This window comes from Glandiceps talaboti, chromosome 1, assembly GCF_964340395.1.
Source record: "Glandiceps talaboti chromosome 1, keGlaTala1.1, whole genome shotgun sequence".
Taxonomy (NCBI): Eukaryota; Metazoa; Hemichordata; class Enteropneusta; family Spengelidae; genus Glandiceps; species Glandiceps talaboti.
Window position 1 is genome coordinate 24,590,039 of NC_135549.1, and position 15,450 is coordinate 24,605,488.

Sequence of the window (15,450 nt, forward strand, 5' to 3'; positions counted from 1 at the left end):
CATTTTAACACGTCTACTGGTAATTTAGTAAAAATGGAGTATTGCAGATATACTTAATTATTCATCTACCATGTCTATAATACGACTTTAATTCTCAGATTGTTTAAAAGTATACATCTTGGTTAGACTTGAATTATTTTATCGAAGTAGAGCCATCATGATGATGTTTACCCTAAGGAAAGTTGTCAAAGTATTTAAACACATTCCACGACAGTCACTATCGATCTTTTGCATGATACAAAGGTCCCTTGATATTTATAGGGGAAGTAAAGCGGTGTATGAGATCCGACCACAGTAACATGTGGACTATAATTGGCTTATACGCACTCTGACGTATATTGAAAAGATCATAAAAGCAAGTATACATGTATTTGTATATAAAGTTTAACAATAATCGAAAATTCAAGACCGACAAGTCCCTGTTGTTACGTAAGATATTGAGTACAGTGTAGTTGTCACCATGGTAATGAATAAACAAATGAAATGTATGTCGTCTCTCACACCAGAGCAAGTTCGCTCCGCCAACAAGCATAAACATACATGTAAAAAACAAGGTTTTCACTTCTTTCAAACATTAATAGTTTCCCAGTCAACAAAGTCACTACAAGGGGGCCATCCCCCTGTCGTATTCTGTTGATATAGCGGTCCACAATCAATCATCTCATACAGGCCGCGGCGTAGATGTCAACATGCAGCGGATTGTCATAAAACCTCACGGAGAGGACGAGTTTTTACGACTGGTAGAAGAAGGAGAAGTGAAACAAGTGAAACTACTACTACAGGTAAGTAGAAGCCGAACACTCACAAGATCAAAATCTGCACACTTGCTACGCCCGTAGTAAATCTGTTCACCCCAGAGCAGCGACAAAGACTATTGCATACAGTACGTTTCAATGATTTGAAATTGTTTCGTCCTTTCATAAAGAATACAGAGATACAGATACAGCCTGTAGTTCGATGGTCCTGTGGTACTACTATCACCAGTCGGGAATTAGTCTTGTCGACTTTTATCTAAGGATTTTGTATTTTCATACCTGAAAGCCGTGCTCGCAGTTCAGTATGCAAAACCAAAAGACAATGTTCTTTACCCACAGTTTGTTAAATCGAGACAATGGCGACTTTTTTAAGGTTAAAATTCAACAACCACATATGCATATTCACGTGATGAGAGAAGCACAGTTATAGCAACCTGGAATTGATTTTGTGCACACAGGTATTATGCTAGGTGATTTAATATGCCGTGCGCTTTTGTTTGTTTACTATTGATATGCACAGTAAGTTATAAAGTGTCTCGGGTATTGACCGGTTTACGACTATAACTGTTACGGTTGCACACTGGGCGCCGTAAACAGACCACTAGACTATAGGCTAGATATGCTATTGAACGCTCGAAATCTGAATTTGATCAGAACGAATCAGAAGGGATAACAGGCATTTGAACTGTGGTCATCGACTGCAATTGAGATGGGAATGTTTAAGAGACATTCTTGCACCAACTTGTATCACTCTAAGTCCGCTAGTTTAGACACAAGACACAAAATGAACTACCACCATTTAAGAACAATTAAAATCGACCGAAGTATTGATTTTGAAATAAACAAGTACTTTTCACACTCCATGCTTGGTGCAATTACAACAATCATGCCAGGCCGTACACAATTGTCTTAGATGCCCCTTTGGTTTCATAACAAGGACAGTGGTTCTAGTTAGAAAGCGTTATTACGTCGATTTGTACACAAAATCAATCGTTTTGAAAGAAAGAAAATCATGTCATATGGAATAATTATAAAAAATCAATATCGTACTGTAAACTTACAGCGAATTGGATGCTGATTAGTGATAACGAAACAAATTATAGGCCAACATGCCTTGGTGAAGAAACGTCACGTCACCTGGGAGGGACACACATTCAGTTGTCAGGTTGTTGATGAGCCGCCCTGATTCAAGTCTTCTTCGTGTTCCAAAAATATGTACAAAGACGGTGACATTAGTACGAATCAATAGTAAATATATGTACATTTTAAACATAATACAGAACAGCATTGTAAAATAAAATAGAATTTTCCGAGCTAAATTTCATTCAAGTTAAAACATAAAGTCAAAAGTCACCTATTTAACATATTTAATATGATTAGTTAAAAACAAAAGTCAGTTGAATTCCAAATGGTTGCATGTATAATGTTTGAGGTGGTGAGCTGCTTATTTTTCGATGCGCTTATATATGTTTTTTGGACTTAGATGTTTACAAGTGTTTCATACATCTCTGATTATCTTCAGGAAGGTTCACGTTGTCCTCTTTATGATATTTGGTTATGTTTATGATTCAACAGGCTGGAAATATAGACATTAATTGCGTAGGTGTAAGAAGAAGGAAACCAGTAACGGCACTTCAGATTGCAGCGAACAATAACAATTTTCAAATGGTGAAATTATTACACAACAATGGGGCCCAGCCTCTGACGCATCCAATAACCCCAAATGGTAGGTCTTGTGGTGCATAACCACACTCTTTACTGTTGCTAACACTCACACATTTGCATTAGTTGCAACAGACTGTTGATTGTCAAGGAATAGCGAGAGTAAACTTTCATATCTGCGTTCATAGGGTACCAACTATAGTACACATGGGTATACCGTATGTCTTGTAAATGGGGTCACAGAGTAGAAGATAGGGCTGGCGTAAAATAAATTCTTTATCCAATGCTGACGTGTTTTTTTTGTTTCAATACAGGGGGAGAAGATGATGTTTGGGATGATGACTCGCGATACAACATGTACAATGCCATCTGTAGTCCAGCATATTTATGTATTTTACACGAGAATCCACCAGACGCAGCCATCGATATATCCGAGAGTTTACTCGATTTATCAGAGGCAAGAGAAATCGCTGATACTTCAAAGGTAGGTAAAGTTCAATTAGGCACCAATTGTCAATGCGTCTTGTCATTACCGTTACATTATTTCAATTGTATGGATTGGACACACAATAACAAACGCAGACTATTGTCCTGTGTGATTAACATACACGAAGAGTTACGAGTACATTAGCCGTGAAAACCAACATCATGATGTTGCAATTGCGTCACAGTAGTGTATGAGACAGTGTTTTGTATACCTGGCACCTGATAGAATTATTCCAGCCACACTTATAATATATCTAGTGTATTTTAATAGACACCCAACCTTAAACTTTCATTGCAGGACATATACCTAGACCTATCCAGGCGAACCAGGGAGTTTCTTGTTGAGATCCTTGATTGTTGTGACACCTCAGAAGAGGTTATGACTTTACTGAATGGCAGGGATCAAAGTGAAGGGGAAGAATCGTACAAACAAGACAAATTAAGTCTACTCAGAAAAGCAATCGATAGTGATGAGAAAGAGGTATGTTGACTAATGCTATATGATCATTCATGTTATAGTCGTGGTTCAAGGATATCATTCGTAAGTCTGAGTTATCCATGCTTAGTAAAAGACCATCGAGTCCGAAGTGTTCCTTGTTGAAGATTAGCATTTTGTACGTTGCTGTTTTGGTATCATTATCCATGACAGAAGTCAATGATATTCCATTTTCTACCTATTTAGTGCCAATCGTGCAACGATCTCTGTAAACCTCTTCAATGCCGAGAGGGGATGAGTAAGTCTTAGGTATCTTCAAGAGGCTGTACAACGATGGGGCAAATCCCTTCATGTAATATCATGTAGTATAATTTGTTGCGGTCAAATATTACACTATCCGTCTTTTCAAATCATAATTAACCAATCTCCGAAATAGAGTTTCAATCTGCAAAAATGAGCACCAAATGTTGTGTTACACAGTACGTTGAATTGGTATCTAAAAATCTCCATCTATATTGAATAACTTTATGGTACATAGTTGCATGTTATTGAGAAACAAATGCCTGGCATAATAATAGTGTATACATCTCTTTTCATTCTCAATTACAGTTTGTATCCCATCGGAAATGTCAGAAAGTTGTCAAGAAAGAATGGCTTCGAGGCCAACCAAAGTGGCACACCAGGAACGGATTTCACTGGACAACGTTGTATGCTTTCTATGGATTTCTCGTATATCTTCTCGCTATGCCGATTCTTTCTCTCATTTATATTGTTGCACCGTGTTCACCAGTTGCGAAGGTTCTTGACACTCCAAAGTCGAAGTTCCTCACTCACATGTCATCTCACTTTTTGTTCATATCCTTTGTGATGATTGAAGATATCGCACTGCACACTGAGCCAACCATAGATATACACGTAGTGAAGGAAATTGTACTTTGTGTGATACTGGTGTATCTTGCATCTTACGGATGGCTTCTGGTCGTTCAGTGTTATATGCATGGGATGAAGAAGTTCTTCACTGACATCAAGAGCTTAGTTGATGTATTCAACGTGGTGATCTTGATAATGGATGTATCGCTACATCTCATAGATGAAATCACACAGAACGTCAACATACTTGTGAAGATTTTCTTTGACACTGGGACATCGATCGCCCTAGTGCTTGTCTGTTTACGTTTCCTGCGATACTTCTACCTCAGTACGTTTATTGGACAGTTGTTATTGTTATTAGTTGCTATGAGGACGGAAATCTATCGATTTATGGTGATATACATTTATGTGGTTGGCGCATTCACTTTTGGATTTTATTATCTATACTATGAGTTAGCCGACAATGGTTATTTTAGCAGGTAAGTTGGTTTGGTCGTAGATGTTAGGAGAAGTATCATCATGTCTAACATCTGTGGTTTGAGTTGAACCATCTGTGGAAAATAAGCAATGATTACGACGTTCATTAATGTTACCACCTTGTCTTCTTTTAGGCAGTGTACGACATAAATTGATCATTTACACCTCTTTGTTTCAACCAATCATAAACCTGTATAAGCCCTTGGCAGAAGTCAAGTATGGATCTATAGGGTGACACACCTATGCAGACTGCCTTGAATTTTTATGAAGTGAATTTAATACCTGTTATCTGCTCTATTTCAAATACTAACTCTTTAATTTACATTGTAACTAATGACTATCACAGAGCAACACAAATCCTTGTCTTGATATTTAAAAAAAACTATTTCGTGTCTCGCATGCGTGATGCAAAACATTCTTTGAGAGATGAATTTGAAGAGAGCGTTAAGCTCATGGTTCGTTTATATTAATGTTACACTTTGGAACATTTCATTTTAAGACTGCACTATTATTCCTTTTTAGCTTTAGTTCGATAGTTCAGTCGTTACTGATGGTTGTCTTTGGATCGGATCCAACATCAGGCTTATCCGTGGAAGTCACTTATAACTCTACATCCGGGGAAGTTCATGACGTATCAGTTGTGGTGGAGGTTATTGGAGTTACGCTTTACGTCTTATTTGGTACTGTCATCATTATGGTATTGTTGAATACGTCGATAGCTCTCATGTCAGACACATATTCCAAATTGAAGGTATGTCAAGATTTAGCTTGTGCGTTAAAGATTTTGAGAGTGCCACTTTTAAGATGACTATATATGATGATGTAACATTTGCGTCATATTTATATTATGCGCAGAGCGAATGGAATATAGTTGACGTAACTCAAGCTCGCGAGCAATAATAGTCTCGGTCATATGTTTGCACGCGCTGGAATCACATTCGGAATTCGGGTTGTTCTGTTTCTTTCTAGTTATTCGGGTTGAATAACAAAAGACAGAAAGAAAATACAACCCAGATTCGTTGTGTCTACTTGTTGGGAGTCGACGATCAAACAGACAAATAAGTCCAAATTCTTTCTCTGTCTGATTGACATGTGAAGAGACATAGGGTAGTAGTGTATGCTTGTTCAGGTTGATTTTCAAACAGACAGAAAGAAAATTCATGTCCCGGACATTTTTTTTTCTAAAGTGGTGCGAGTACGCGAATTGTTTTATAATTCTCAAACCAGTCACGCAATCTACTGTTTATAGCAGGTACTTTTCTTTTTAATTAGTACTTTAGAGCAAGTGTGTATGTGGGGGAGATGTCATGTACTTGTTCATAATTGGCTCTGTAGTTGTCTTCACTGAAGTAGGGAGGGTTATTGTTGTGTTCCCCCCCCCCTGGATCTGCAGACTGCATGGGCTGGACAAACACGAAAAAAGACTGACGTGGGGGTATTTAAGTGATGCGTGCGATGGTCAGAAACAATTCTTCATTTTTGCTTGCCTTAGCGAGACATATCACAGTGATAGATGTACATCCTGCAATACATGTACCCATTTCATATCTTGCAGTGCATATAGCTAGTTTCGCCTTTTTTTTAAACTGGGTGCTTAGGCTGCTTTCACAAAAACTTGTTGGGGGGGGGGGGGGTCGGGAGATTTTAGGGGGGGGGGACTTGAAAATATATGGGTAGTGTGTGTGTGGGGGGTACCTGAAAAAATGTTATGGGTTGTAGGGGGGTACCTGAAAATAAATTGACATCATGACTTTTCAATCATGGGAAAATAAGCTTTTAAAATGTTGGTCTTCCTTTTTCAACAACAACAACAACAACAACAACAACAACAACAACAATAATAATATTTATTTCTTTAAAAACGCTTTACATGTAAAACAAAACATCTCAAAGCGCTTCACACAACTTTGTAAAAAGAATTAAAAAACCATCAATAAAATACTTTCATTCAATAAAAAGGTGCGTCTTAAGATTTGATTTAAAAACATCAATATTTACGCTAAGACGGATTGAAACTGGTAGCCGATTCCAGAGACGCGAAGCACACACCGAAAAAGCCCTGTTTCCATAAAAAACCGTGTTGGCAATTGGCTTGGCGAAGTGTATGAGCACCTTCGGTAGAGGAACGAAGGATACGACCAGAAGAACGGATTTCTAACAGTTCTCTGAGATAAACAGGGGACATGTTACTTAAAACCTTGTATGTTAAACATAGAATTTTGAACTTTATCCGTTTTTGTATGGGCAGCCAATGTAAATTATGAAGTACTGGTGTAATATGGTCTGTTCTGGGTGTTTTCATGACTAGGCGTGCAGCAGCATTCTGAATTGACTGGAGCTTATGGATTTGATAATCTGGCAGGCCATAAAGTAGAGAATTACAGTAGTCAAGACGAGATGTAACGAACGCATGCACTAATTTTTCTGTGGACTCTTGATCTAAAAGATTACGGATTTTTCCTATTTTCCAAAGAGCAAAGGACGCTGACTTACATATACTAGTAATGTGAGATGTCATTGTCATTGATGCATCAAGTGTGACACCAAGGTCTCGAACAATCGAAGAAGAATGAACTATGACACTCCCAACTTGTATGTCGCACTCCCGTGGCCTGTCCCCATTTCCAAACTTCGAGGAGAATTGTATTACCTCCGTCTTGCCATCATTAAGTGCAAGCATGTTGTTAGCCATCCACTGACGAATTTCGTAAATACATCCCTCAATTTGTTCACTTGGGACGCAACCACACGACATACAGTTGGGAGTCATCAGCGTAGAACATACTTTCTAAACAGTGTTTACTGATGATGTCCTCCAGGGGCGCTGTATAAAGACTAAATAATACTGGTCCAAGGACAGAACCCTGGGGGACCCCACAATCAAGTGACTGTGCTTCCGACACCACCGAACCAAAGAGTTGGAAAAGGTTCATCTCAGCCTGCCATCAAAATGTAAAATATGCACCTGCACTAAAACATACTTGACAAGTATCAAAAACTTCTGTGCAAGGTATTTTTTCATCCTATAGATATGACTATAATTTTCAACATAAACTTTTAATAACACATTCTAAATATTTCCTAAAATTAGCATATTGGCAACGTCTGCTACATGTGAAACAGAAGACAATATTTCACAAGCTGAGTTAACAGAGAAAAATTAAAATAAGTTTTGTGCACATACTTTTCAACTTTGCATGAATATACTATTACTTGTAAATATAAAGATAAATAAATATAATTTGACATAACTCTCAATATAAAGTTACCCTAAAGATACATGGCAGGAATGGGGTAGTGAACCTGTATAGTAAAGGGTTAGTGTCAAGTAAAAATGTTGAGAAACTTGACGAATTGAGCAAGAAACTGTGTGTCAAGAAAGAGACATTAAAGGGAGCAATCCTTCATTTAGAACAACAGAGAACACTTGCCTCTATGAGGAAAAGAAAAAGAATGAAAGAAAGGGAGCAATGTGCTGAAAAAAAATTTGATGAATATGACTGGGATGTGCTTGTCAGAAACAGTGACATTTCCAAATTGAAAGTGAAAGAACTTGAAAAGTACTTTCCAACTGTGAAATTCCAGCTGTGGCAGGAATGCACAAAATAGACAAAGTTGAGGCTGTAAGATGCCACTATTATAAATCTAAAGAAAGTGAGAGTGATTTGTCATCTGATGACAGTGACAGTGAGAATGATGATACAGCTAGTTCCAACTCTGATGAAGTTGAAGGAGAAATTGGGTCTGATGATGATGATGACAATGCCATGTTTATATACACAAGATCTGGAAGGAGAGCTACCACTTGGAAATCAAAAATTTAAATAAACACATTCTGAGACTTTGTTTAAAATCCTGCATTCACCTTTGTAACTTAACGTCAAAACCAGTCCAATAATCAGGCTCTTACAAGGTAAGGTACCAGGTTCATTAAGATATAAAATTACTATGATAATAGGGCCATCTTAATTATCATTACCTCTAATATATATCACTTGATTCATATTCTGTTAGATGAAATGTGGCTGTCATTTTTGAGTCATACATTTATTTTCTTTTGACATTATATTGAACTAATTTACATCAAACAAGAACGGGATACATGGCAACGCATTCATTTTATTAAGAGTTTTTTCAGTGTTATTTAGACCAATTTGATTTCTTTTAGCACACATTTAGGAAACTGAACTGGAACAACACAGTATAAAACTCTCTTTAGATAACATGTGCATCACAATATTTGCAAATACAATTAAAATGACATTCAACTGTAACACTACTAGTATAATGTACTAATACAATATTGAACAGAAAACAAAGACTCAATTGGTCTGCTGATCATTTTACAAGAGTTATTCAAAGTGTAATTCATTTACAAGTATATGTTGTTTTTTGGAAAGGCAATGCACTGGTTAACATAACATTTTGTTTTTATTATTTTATTATTCGGGTAGGAGGGGTACTTGAAATATTTTGGGCTTTGGTAGGGGGGTACTTGAAAAATGTTGGAATATGACAGGGGGGGTTACTTGAAAAAAAAATTAGGGTTTTACAAAAAAATCTCCCGACCCCCCCCCCCCCCCCCTAACAAGTTTTTGTGAAAGCAGCCTTAGAAACATTTCTTAGCGATTCTCAGATTTTTTGTCAGGCACGGTGTAATTTACTTGTAACTGGAAAATCCTAATATTTCTAATTTTATCTTCATCTCTGTCTTTACTGTTCTTCTGTCAATGTCAGGAACCATTTAGTTGAACTCGTAGTTATTTGATGAGAGACTATATTTGCATTGTCTACTTCTTTGTATTAAATTTCTGCTGTGACCATATAGTTTACTATACTCCGTAATCGGTTTCCTCATTGTGTCAAAGGAAAACATCGACGTGGAATGGAAATTCGTACGAACAAAAATCTGGTTGGAATACATGGACTGTCCTGTTGTACCGCCTCCGTTCAACATCATTATACCATCTGGTGCTTGCATCAAGTATATCTATCACAGAATATGTTCGAAGAAAACAGCGAAAGTCGGTCAAGAGAACCAAGTAAGAGAGTTTCTGTTTGTAAGAACAATACACTTACTCAGTACACGCCAAAGCGAAAACTAGTAATAATGGATACAATAATTTTTCTAGAAAATTGCAACAGGGGTTGAAAATCTCAATGTTTAATTGCTCAATCAGCTTGTTGTAATTGTTACCATGGAGTATTCAAATATATGCAGATTATACACATGTAAATGAAGTGTATGCAGATTAATACGTGCACTTGAGATGTGCGTTAATTTGCATATACTTCATTTGCACGTGTCCTTTTGCATACGTTTGAATACTTCATGGTAAAGATAAGCGGATTGGGTCAATAAAGCCTAAGGTATGAGACTCATGAACTGAATATACCGTAAGCACCGTACACAGGCTCAGTTATTAACAATGAGTACCGACAACCTTGAAATCGATAGTGGTAGACTAATTATAATGGCATATTTGAAATTAACCGTTGATGAATCAAGTGAAATATCCCCTTTCATTTTAATCTCTTTAGAGTGATTCGTTCGAACTTTTCTTCTTATAAATTCCATGGAAGGTCTCACTCTTTCGCTGTGTCCTCAAGATCATCATTATTTCGTGCATATTGTCTTTCCTTCTAGACAAATAACCCAAATGGAGTTGAAGATGATGACCCTGTCATTGTGAGAAACATCCAATATGACAAGGTAGTTTTGTTATACTTTTATATTTGTAACACTTGAATCTTGAACGATTCTTCAGTGCATGGTGTTTAGCGCCACTTTCTATCTTAAAGAAAATTCTTTCGTTTTAATCACATAGTTTGAACACAGAAGAGCTCTGGAGTGACAAAAGTGCGACGTCAATGCTCAACTTATTTTGTCAGTGTGGTCTCGATTTCCAGTGTAAGGAATGGTACAGAATAAATATCACTGTTTGAGGGATTTTATAAGAAAAATAATTGATTTGTCTTTTATCTGCTATAATTGTATTCTGATGTTATAGAAAATATTGCACATACGCGTATACATACACGTACGTATGATACACACATGTACAAAGACATGTACACACACACACACACACACACACACACACATACATACATACATACATACATACATACATACATACATACATACATACACACACACACACACACACACACACATACATACATACATACATACATACATACATACATACACACATACATACATACATGCATGCATGCATGCATGCATGTATCCATGCATACACATACATACATACATATATACATACATACATACATACATACATACATACATACACATACATACATACATACATACATACATACATACATACATACATACATACATACATACATACACATACATACATACATACATACATACATACATCAAGCATTTGCCATATATGTCATGATAATGCTACTTAAGTTATAAAACCATATAAACACCGAATCATACCTTCTTTCTCATAGCTGGTGAAAACATTGCTTCATCGGTACACGCTTCTAAAGGGACTTGTGAAAGATGACGATGACGGACTATTTAATCTCAAGGCTGAACACAAGAACCAGCATTTAAGCCAGACGAATACATACTCAAATACTACAGCGGATCGAGACACAGAAAAATCAATAGAATATATCTAAATAGTGGGTTTTTTCGGGGACCAATTCCAGAAATCCTTAAAATCTCTTCAAAAGAAAGTTTGTGAAATAATATACACATAAAAATCAGGGTTCACTGTCTTGTTTACAAGGAAATCGATAACCCACAATGTTAATATTTTATCTAGATCAAGTAGCCAATGAACATTGCTAGAATATTGTTTTTCTAAGATATTATACCCCATATAGACAATATCGAATAAATTTCATTACGCTGTACATTGTCAACTATGTGTGCATTATGTTTCCAAAATAGTGTGCTCCAGAGGGTAACGCGAGCTTTTTTTTCCAATGCTGTAGTTTCTACGTGTGTGTGTGTGTGTGTGTGTGTGTGTGTGTGTGTGTGTGTGTGTGTGATCAATGGTGGGAAGGAGGTTATGAGATATCTCAAACACAGGGTCCACTCTTCCGTCTAAAGAATTCCCTAAACAAGGGATCGGTGGGAGATATCTACCTGAAAAAAAATTCGGTTTTCGGGGATGGTTCCATATTTATAGAATGTCTTCAATCACCAAGTACAAATATTAAGACAAGGTTGAACTCGCCAACATGGCATTTATATAGTTTCTGTTAACCCTCAAGAAGCGAAGTCACTCTATAGCGCCTCAAACGGCCGAAAATCTTTATTTAGTATTGATTTTCTCTCGCCTGTTTAATCAAAATTGTGCGTGTCTCTCCCGTGTGAAAAAATGTACGAGTGCCCTTTGGACTGTGAAATGTAAGATTTATATCATGCACTTCTCAAACTACAAAATACCTGGATTTCAATGTAATGGAAGAATAATGTTTTCATTCCAGGCTGAAGAAAATGTTTCACCTTGAGTTTAATGTGCTCATTCACGGAGAAGTATTCCATGCTCTTAACTTTCTTTTTGAAGTTGCTTGGTTTCCTGATTTAAAAATTATAGTAATCATTCACGCATTTACAGATAACTTCAGTTTGTTTTTTGACATAATTAATAGATTTGTGATATGTGTCAGTGCATAATTTACAATGAAAGCATAACAAACTCAAGACTACATTTTTTACGTTTTATAAGTCAAAAACAATACACGATTTCTTTAATATGAATTACTACTTGTGAACTTCTGTTTGCTTGAAAATGACGGAAGCTGAAAATATTACAAGATTATTGCTAGTTCATCTTTTCACCGTTGTGGAGTCATGATTCTCGAGTTGTTAGCGTGGTCGGCCTGGAACTCTGTAGATATGAGTATTCGAGCTTCACCACTAGTACTATAGTCAGTTTAAGTGGAAAAGAATGTGTACCACTATTGTCACAGTAGCCCAGTTAACCTAGCTATAGAGACCTGGTAGCCCGGGTAGGAAAGAGGTTGGAAAGTTAATTATTTATAATGTAAAATTCACGCATATTAAATAACCCTAACTTGCATATTATATCAAGAAGGAATTTATTAGTTGACAATACGTGGCAGATGTATATAGTAGTCACGTGACTCAATATGTGATGACGTTTTTGACAGTGACATTAATTTTCACAATGATGTATTCGAATTCCAAGAGAATTTAAATATTGTACACCAGTGTATAGATGTGAATCAATACAGGATAGCAGGATAAGGGGATTGGAGGTAGTTGGCTAGCTGCAGCTAATCAAGTCCAATCCCTGTAAACATATCTAAAATTGAGCGTAATCGGAACCACACAATATATTTCGCTAGGTATAAGTTTTAATCAACAATAAGCCTAAATAAGCCCTGGGGTAAAGGTCAAGTGTGAAGACAAAACACTACAAAGAATCTACCTTGCAGTTTTATAACAACCTATTACAAGTGTCATTTCATTCGTTATAAACCTCACCAAGTTTACACTACAAATCAAATCGATGTTTTCGCATGAACGAAAGAAACCCTTTATGTCTACGTACCTTCGTCAGGAATGTCGCACTTTGAAGTTAATTTATACAGTTGAATTGCAATTTTTCTACTGATGTAAATTTTTTTCGAAAGCTGATGGCTGTACTATTTGTTTGTGCCAATGTGATAACTTGCATTATGTGATTCTCAATCTTTCTTACTTTTTGTTAGCATTGGCTCAATTATTCAATCATTACTGACGGTTGTCTATGGGTCGGATCCATCATCAGGGCTATCTGGGAAAGTCACTTATAACTCTACATCCGGGCAAGTACATGACGTATCTGTGGTGGTGGAGGTTATTGGAGTGGTGTTATACGTATTCGTTGGTACTGTCATCGGTATAGTGTTATTGAATACGTCGATAGCTCTCATGTCAGATACATACTCCAAATTAAAGGTATGTCAAGATTTAGCATGCGCCTTTTAGGGAGTGAAGAGCGCGCGCCGCCAATGACTGCATTTACGCATCATATCTTCATTATGCGTAGAACTTGATGAACGTACAGCCAGTTGAAATGGATCCAGTTGGGTATTGTCTCAATCTTCTCTGAACTTGCGGGCAATGTCCCATTACGGTCAATAAATTGCAGAAGGTCATGTGGTTCGATTCTGACCAATAACACCTTTAGTAAGAACGTTGAAGTGCAGTAATAATTATACACATTTTGACTGACCATGAAGGCAACATCATACGTCTGTTTACTCGATGTACTGTGTCACCATAATAGTGAATGCTGTTTGAGAACAGAGCACGAGTGAAACTGTCAGTGCTTAAGTGGACCAAGGGAAACTGGCGTGAGATTCTGCACGTGTATGATCATGTCGTCATGTCTTTTGTAACACACCATATCATTGGCTGCATTTATTGTATGCCTGCCTAAAAATATACTTTATGGCACGTGCACATTTACTTATTAGGGTAGCTTACCACGTACACAGAAATCAGTGAAGATTGTTAGTGAATTAATTCAAGAATCTACAATGCCAATCCTTAGTTAGCTACTGTGTTCTTTCCCAGCCTTTTGTGCAACAATCAAAGCGTTTCGACAGTAGTGTCCACTCCATCTGCAGCCACTGACGCCAGATTCGTATGCTGAAAATATGCACCCATGTTTATTTGATGTCATCAATTATTACCTTTTAATGAATACAGGCATTACTACGAAAAGTATTGACCGGTGACTTGAATTTGAGCAGAAACCGTAAAACGGTCCCTACTACATAAATGATACATTTATGCAACAGTGATAAAAGATACGGTAGAAAGAGCTAAACCAGAAACTTTGTCCAAAATAGAATTTACCAGTTCATTTTGTTGGCTGTTACAAATATAAGGATTTTTCTATATGTCACTGTCTTACATTTGACTTAGCAATGTACGTACGTGTAAGGTAGCTTTTTTTCTTTCTCTCTCCAAGTTTTCTTACAGATTTAAACGTTTACTCAATGTTTCATTCGGCTCCCAGTGCGTTTCACAGAACTTGTTGCTTGTAAAAATGTGAATAGAACGTGAATTAAATCATGTTATTGTGTCACATGAAAACATCGACGTTGAGTGGAAGTTCGTACGAACAAAAATCTGGTTGGAGTACATGGACTGTCCTGTTGTACCGCCTCCGTTCAACATCATTATACCATCTGATTCTTGTATCATGTATATCTATCACAGACTATGTTCGAAGACAACAGCGAAAGTGGGTCAAAGGAAACAAGTAAGAACATTTGTTTTTGTATCAACTGACTTTGTTATATGCTTATGCTAAATACTAAATGTATTGGACACAAGTCTTGAGGCGTCAGAGTGAATGGAGCGAAGTGAATTTCTCAATACAAACATGCTGTTTCATAATAAGTGATATCCCTATTAAATATGTTTGAGATAAATTGTCGATAAACTTAGTGAAATATCATCTATTTTCTGAAGCGTTCTTTCATTTTTATCCCTGCTCAGAGAATAGTTTGAACAATTCTTCTCAGTAATACCTCAGACCACTATTATAGTGGACTGTGTTAAACAGAATCTCGTCCTTCAGATGAGTCCTCGAGATACAAGCGGTATCATTTGCGTCGTTTATGTTTCTCTTCCATTTCTAGACAAGTAATCTGACAAGTTACGACGACGATGACGGTCCTTCCATTGAGAGAAGCATTGAATATGACAAGGTAATTTTGTTATCGAAGTTCTTTGAATATTGG

The 15,450-nt window shown here is 36.8% G+C and overlaps 1 protein-coding gene across 1 annotated transcript; it reads left to right on the forward strand.

Moving 5' to 3' along the window:
* The first annotated feature begins 689 nt into the window (after positions 1 to 689).
* LOC144434774 (short transient receptor potential channel 4-like) lies at positions 690 to 11,355 on the forward strand. The gene is made up of 9 exons (XM_078123265.1): positions 690 to 782; positions 2,331 to 2,481; positions 2,732 to 2,901; positions 3,202 to 3,384; positions 3,949 to 4,688; positions 5,209 to 5,437; positions 9,555 to 9,728; positions 10,334 to 10,399; positions 11,182 to 11,355. The coding sequence occupies exons 1-9, from the start codon at positions 690 to 692 to the stop codon at positions 11,353 to 11,355; spliced, it is 1,980 nt and encodes a 659-aa protein (XP_077979391.1).
* Positions 11,356 to 15,450: the final 4,095 nt, after the last annotated feature.

What these genes read in the sequence shown, in the direction of transcription:
- LOC144434774 (XM_078123265.1), top strand. Translation starts at nt 690, where the DNA reads ATGCAGCGGATTGTCATAAAACCTCACGGAGAGGACGAGTTTTTACGA. An exon ending in AAGTGAAACTACTACTACAG is followed by an intron (nt 783 to 2,330) that starts GTAAGTAGAAGC and finishes ATGATTCAACAG; the next exon opens with GCTGGAAATATAGACATTAA. An exon ending in ACACATATTCCAAATTGAAG is followed by an intron (nt 5,438 to 9,554) that starts GTATGTCAAGAT and finishes ATTGTGTCAAAG; the next exon opens with GAAAACATCGACGTGGAATG.